Consider the following 6,778-nt stretch of genomic DNA (forward strand, 5'->3'; position numbering starts at 1 on the left):
GTTAATACATCTAAAAATACATCAAAGTATTGTCCCATCAAAATTTGTAAAAGGGCGGAAATTTGAAAGATTTGACATTTCACACGTTGTATGTAAAGTCACTTCTAATTTCTTTCTTCCTCTCCTTTTTTGGTAAGGACACTATGTCCTATATTTATACATTTATTTTATTCCTCTACCTATCATATATAATCATTATAGTACTCGTAAACTCCAAGAGCGAGGTTATACTCTATATCTCGGTAACAGTTGCAATGCAAATATTTGACTTGTTCAGTTTTGGTTCTTTAAATATCAAAAATTCGGATTATGCTTTTGTATTAATTTGTAACTTGGACGAATATATCGTTGCATGAAACTTAAAGGTGTTTTTTTCTCGAACATTCAGTCAGTAAATGACATCAGAGAAACCTAACCGTACAATAGTAAAACCTTGTACATATCCTGGACAACGACATGTTGACCATGAGTCATTACAAGTATTCAAAGGGAAAACCTCAAGGTTTTGTCATCCCTAAGGATCGAACTTAAGACCTTGAGTAAATACGAGAGTGCCCTGACTAGCTGCGTTGGCTTTCATCGCTATAAGAAACATCGAAAGCATTAAGTTAAAAGTGTAAAATTCGGGAAGTGTTTATTTTAGGATTATTGGTTTACAAAGATACTCAAATTAACTTGTCCTCGATTATACTCAATTGACTATAGTATCCTTTTAGATTCGTATAACGTGGGTACCAAAAATCATTACCAATTTTAACAATCTTAATGGTACGCCATGTAAGATGATAAGTGTGTCAATAGCCTTGTTGTCATGGATATTTTTGTACGGATATGACAAAAATCAACCCACTTTTGTAAATATGAACTTTTGTTGTAATAAAGGGGAAGCGTATTGTTATTGCTACTTTTTTCATAGAACCGGTGTCCATAGAACCGGTGTCTAAGACACCGGTTTTAGTACTGTACTTTTGTGCAGAGGGCCGGTGTCTAAGACACCGGTTTTACCTTTTCCATCCAATCGAACCATGACACGTATTGGATTTACGTCGAAACTCCATTAATGCATTAAGTTGGCCACTGAGTTCAGAAAATTGAAAACCGGTGTCTAAGACACCGGCTTTGGGTTGTCACGTATGTTAGGACCGGTGTTTATAACACCGGCTTTGCCTAAAAAAGTTAAGACTGGTGTCTTAGACACTGGTTTTTGTATTTTTGCAAAATTTCAAACAAAAGTTCGTATTTACACCAAACGGGTTGATTTTTGTCATACCCGTACAAAAAATTATGTTGTCATGTCGTATGTGGGATCAAATATGTAAGCGTTTGAAAAACATATTTACTCCGACCAATAATCATCTTCCACATTTGACTCCGTACAGTGCTGGCTCTATAATACACTTGGGTCAAGCCATTGTTTTAAGGCCCCCATTTTTTGTAAGGCTTCAAAATTTAACTTACTTTTGAGTTATATTTTTTTCACATAAGACTTATTGGCATCTTTTTACACAATATGCACCACAAATATGTGTACGTACATGTGATGCATTTGGATGGTCTGAGAAAGAGTTACTCAACTCTAACAGTAGGTCGAGATTTCTACTTATGAGGCTGCAAATTTTCAAATAAAAAGAAGCTCGAAAATATTGTTCTCTTCCAATAACCGCTAGACGTGCCATTTATATTAGCGAGTATATCATAGGTTTTTATTGTGCTGTGTTTTGTTTTTGTAGATTAAGCGATAAACGTTATCCTCATGTGACCTTTACCGACTACGAGTTGATCACGGATTCGTTTATTTTTTCTAGTTTGTTGCTTAATTATATTAAATTTTACATTTTAAACTTTGTACCCCAAGCCTAAATAAACAATGAAATTTTTTGCTAGAGATTTTATAAAAATGACCCCCAAAATTGATCTCGTTTAAGACCACCAAAAAGGTTAAGCCGACTCTGATTCCATATCAGCATCGGGGCAAACACTATCTTTTTCAGTGACTTTACCTTTTATGACATCCTCATACTTAACTTTGTTTTACAAGTATAATCATGTTATTAGCATCAGTCTAAGGTTCCATTGACATATTCAAGGAATTAGCGGTGGAACTTGACCCATTTAACAGGGGGACCGTCAGTCATGAGATCAAAAAATAACACCTAGAAATATACTCTGAGGGTGTTAATAGTTACGGGATCTAAAGATAATACTAAAAAAAATAATTTTTTAGGCAAATAACAAATAATACTAAAATAATTTTTCAGATGAAAAACTAATAAAACTACACTACTGAAAGAAAAAACGTAAGGGCTCTGGGCCCTAACAAAGCTCTGCCCTTGAAGGAGTCATCTGAAATAGGGTATATTGTTATTTGAATTGACAGTATACCGTCAAAATTTTAGTGATTTTATTGTGATCCACATCTATGAATAATATCTTTTAGTAAATAATTTTCTGGAAAAATACATCGGTAAATTGATTAGCTTTAAACGTCTAAGGAAATATTTTAAAAGAAAATTTATCTAGAAAAGTGTACGAATATCAATTCCCTTAGACAAATACTACCTTTGTCAAGAAATATTACCTCCTCTAAGAGCATCCTCAAAAGGTAAAAAGCTTTTAATAGCTTTTTTTTTTTGTTGCCAACTCATAAATCCATTAACTTAAACCTTTATAAAAAGTCATTTACTACAATAGTAGCTTTTTCTAAAGCTTTTTTTTATTTATTAAATAACCTTGATTTTTAAAAAGCTTTTGCTCAATAGCTTGATCATTGTCAAGCTTTTGACAAAAAAAACCTTTTTCACCCAATGGTGTCAAGCTTTTGAAAGATTTTTTTAATAAAAAAAAAAAACTTTTCATCAAGCTCAATTGGAGATGTTCTAATATACAAACTAAATTTAACCGAGAAGAAAACTCTTGGTAAAATGTGTCAAACTGGTCAGAGGCATCCCAGGTTTTACCCAAGGTCTTGAGTTCGATCCTTATGGATGACAAGTCTTGAGTTTTTTTCTCCGAATACTTGTAACGACTCATGGTCAACATCTCATTGTCTATGGTATGTGCAAGGCTTCACCATTATACGATGAGGTTTACCTGATGTCGCATACTGACCGAATGTTAAAAAAAAAAATGTGCCCAAAAAAGTTGACTACAATTCAACCATCAAAAATCAACTTCTGAGTTTGTCATGAAACCTAGATATTTACCAAGAAAACTTTAAAACCATCAATGGCAGACTCTCGGATCCAGAAATCTCAAATTAACCACTTTCATTAAATTTCGAGTTTTCACAATTCTACTGGTAGGATTGATGAAAAACACATTTTGCATACAACTAACTAAGAATGTAGTCAAATTATCTTTGAATTTACTTGAAAATCAATCACTTTTGCAAAACTCTGTAACCGAACAAAAAGTTTAAACTTTTAGCTTTTATGTTATCAAATTCGCAAATTGAAGCCATGGGTTTGTCCAATCGTGTACCATCAACTCTGATATCAATTGTCATAATGTGAGTTATAAATTAAACAAAAAGAAGCTTTTAGAGCCGTTTAAAAAAATAAAATAAAAACAAAAAATGAAGTTTTTAGATTAGATTAATGCGCTTCCAGTGTGAGAAAATAGAGAGGTACGTAGAAAAAAGATTTTTCAATATGCATATAGAATTTTAGTGGCAAAAGTCTTCTTATATATGTAGTACGAGTATAAATCATGGACTATTTATACTAACTTATACAATTTACATGTACCATATCTTATACCATCATTATTACTCGGACATTATTATTTTAGTTTAGTTCTAATTAATAATTAACAATAACTAACCCTGGAAATTACTCGTAGTTATAAAGAAGAGTGAAAGCTAGCTGGTATAGTAGTAAGAAAGAAGTTGTACTAAAGTAGTAGAAAAGCAATATTAATTTACTACATAATATTGATGGATGGATCAATTCAACTTTAGGACGTCTACCTCAATGACAAAGAATTATATATTGTCTGCCAATTTCCTTTAATTTGATCAGTGTCGTCCCACCCTTTTCTTATTCATGTTGAAACGACAACACTAAATAACTAATGACTCATATCCCACCCCTGCCATAACGATTTAATTAATTTGGAAGCTGGATTACCCCATATATGTACTGTAATGTAATATATTTCTTACCCGAATCATATCCTTTTAACCGAGAATACTCACTTTTTGTATATATAGCGAAGCGAATATTTGCACTAAGATTTATTCAATTGGGGATAACTACTACAAGTAGCTAGTAATATCATTTACAGAAGGATCAATAACTTCATTGATCAAGTTATATATACTAAACATTCGACACAACAATAATTAGAGAAAGGTGTATATATAATCGTATATGGCCAGATGGATTATTGGATTTTGCTAATCTATCATAACATTATGCATGAAACATAAAAGATTAGGAAAATGTAGCTAAGGGCAACTGCATTTAACGTGAATAAAAATTTTGTGTATGTAAATTTTATGGTATAAAGTGTTAACCTTTGGCTAAATAAATCCAAAAAATTAATAAACGTTAGCTAGGTTGCATATTTGAAGCATTTTTGGGTATGGAGTTGATATTCTGATCAAAATCTTACAAGATTTGTTTGACTGTAGTCAAACTTGAAATAATTTTACCTGGTCAAAAGAACGAAAAGAAAGGAACACAAGATCCAGCAGTTAGATATATATATATATATATTTATTATATTTGATCAGTCTAACCATGAACAAATGCAAGTACTTCTTGTCTTTGATTCATAAAGACAACTATACAAAAAGGTACATCTAGCTACTGCTTACTACTAAAACTGCTGCAAGCACTCAAAGTCAATAATTACTACTTGTAGTAGTAGTAGTAATAGTCCTCCTGCAACCATAGCCAGCTAGTGACATGTACAAATTAATCCAGGTTAATAAAAGAACCAATATATAAAACCACTATTATTTATATAAACAAAAATTCATGATAATATTAAGCTTAATTAATCCGTAGTTTCATTACATTCAAAAGACAAATTAACCTAAAGAAAAGCAGCCCTAGCTAGAGGCAAGTAATTAATCTTGACAACGCCACATATATAGGAGAACATAAAATCAAAGAGAACTAGATTAATGAGAATACCAAGATCCAAAATTATAATTATAATTATAATTATATAGATATAGATATTACTAGTACTTCCTTAAGTTGATTAAGATTTTAGATATGATCACTTGTAGGAAAAGAGAGAGGTTGAAATGCCGAAAAGCTTGAGTTAAAATGTTGAAGTTCTTGTGTTGGACCAACAACTCTCTTTCGTTTCTTTTTCTCATAGCTGATTCCTCTTGCTTTTGATTGTAAATCACGAACTTCTCGAAGATAAAGTCTAACGGCTCGAGCCCCAAAAGGGTTAGTCTCAGTTGGCCAACCATTTTCTTCATAGGCCGCCCTGAGCCGGCCTACCAGGGCATCCAAACTGCCCCATGCCTGTCTAAGTGGACAGGGACATGGAGCAGGTGGATTTGGATGCCCATAAAATGGGCATATTGGGGTATGGACTTTAGTCTTTCCAAATTGGTCAAGGTAGCGTAGGAATTCTAGGACATGTGCGCCGCTACACCGTTGGAGTGAGAGCGGCGGACGGTGGTTTTTTAGGTATTGACTGAAAGTGTTCCAGTCTCTACGCTTTTGGTTTTCGTAGCGGCTTGGAGTTGAAGTGATTGATGGTGAAGTAGAGGATGAGATCGCTGACCCGCTGACCAAACTGTTGACTGAGTTGTTACAACTTTCCATTTCTGGATAAAGATCCATTTTTTCCCCCACTAAATTCTTGACTTAGAGATATGATGATCTAGCTAGCTAGGGTTTTCCTGATTTGGTTCTTAATTATATAACTAAAGATCTGAGATATGATTCTCTTTTTAGGGTTTTTTTCTTGATCAGAGAAGTAACACATAAAAAGAAAGAAATGATCAGAAGATTGAACAACAACATACACAAGAAAGTGTAGATTTCTTTAAGAAGGATATGAAGAAGGGAAAAAGAGGGAGTGATGTGAAGTAGTAGTAGCTAGTACTACAAAGTGAATTTGATTGATATGTTTAGAAATATATTTCCATATATGTGATGAGAGAGAGATTGATTAATAAGGGTTTGATGAATGAAGGTGTGATGTTTGAGGATAAATAAATATACAAGTTACAAGGAAATCTTTGGGTGGACGAAAAAAATTGTATATAGGTGTAAAATTGTAAAATGCTAGATTTGTAATCAGGTTTCTTAAAATAGGGCATACAAACCAACACAATCTATACTCCATATAAAAGCAAACCATCTATTTTTTTTCAACCATTCTACCTTTAAAATACCTATTATACCCTCCTACAAACAAATATCCCTTCCACTCTTTTAAGTGGTTTCCCGTACTACCCTTCTATCTATTTTCCAATGTCTATCCCTAATCCCCTTTTCTCTTGCTCTCTCTGTTTAACTGCAAAAAGGTACCGACACATTTAACCATCACTTTTTCAAAGGTACCGCCGCATCGTGCGGGTACCCATCTAGTTATATTTTAAAAGGGTGTTGGTGTTGTTTTTTTTAAGAATAACAATTGATAGACATACCTGTTACCTCGCAGGATAATTCTAACCCAGGATGATACTCAGGAAAGCTGTGGACTAAGGAATTACTTAAGGTATCACGGAGACTGTATGCAGCCTGGACTAAAGAAGATAAGCACAAGAAAGATGTTATCATATCGTATCTTTAAATAATGGAAA

The 6,778-nt window shown here is 33.2% G+C and overlaps 1 protein-coding gene across 1 annotated transcript; it reads right to left on the reverse strand.

Moving 5' to 3' along the window:
* Window positions 1-4,933: 4,933 nt before the first annotated feature.
* Window positions 4,934-6,136, reverse strand: LOC122582391 (protein LIGHT-DEPENDENT SHORT HYPOCOTYLS 3-like). Its single transcript, XM_043754777.1, has one exon. It carries the CDS (start codon window positions 5,808-5,810, stop codon window positions 5,220-5,222), a length of 591 nt encoding a protein of 196 aa, XP_043610712.1. The 5' UTR covers window positions 5,811-6,136; the 3' UTR covers window positions 4,934-5,219.
* Window positions 6,137-6,778: the final 642 nt, after the last annotated feature.

This window comes from Erigeron canadensis, chromosome 9 (genome assembly GCF_010389155.1).
Source record: "Erigeron canadensis isolate Cc75 chromosome 9, C_canadensis_v1, whole genome shotgun sequence".
NCBI lineage: Eukaryota > Viridiplantae > Streptophyta > Magnoliopsida > Asterales > Asteraceae > Erigeron > Erigeron canadensis.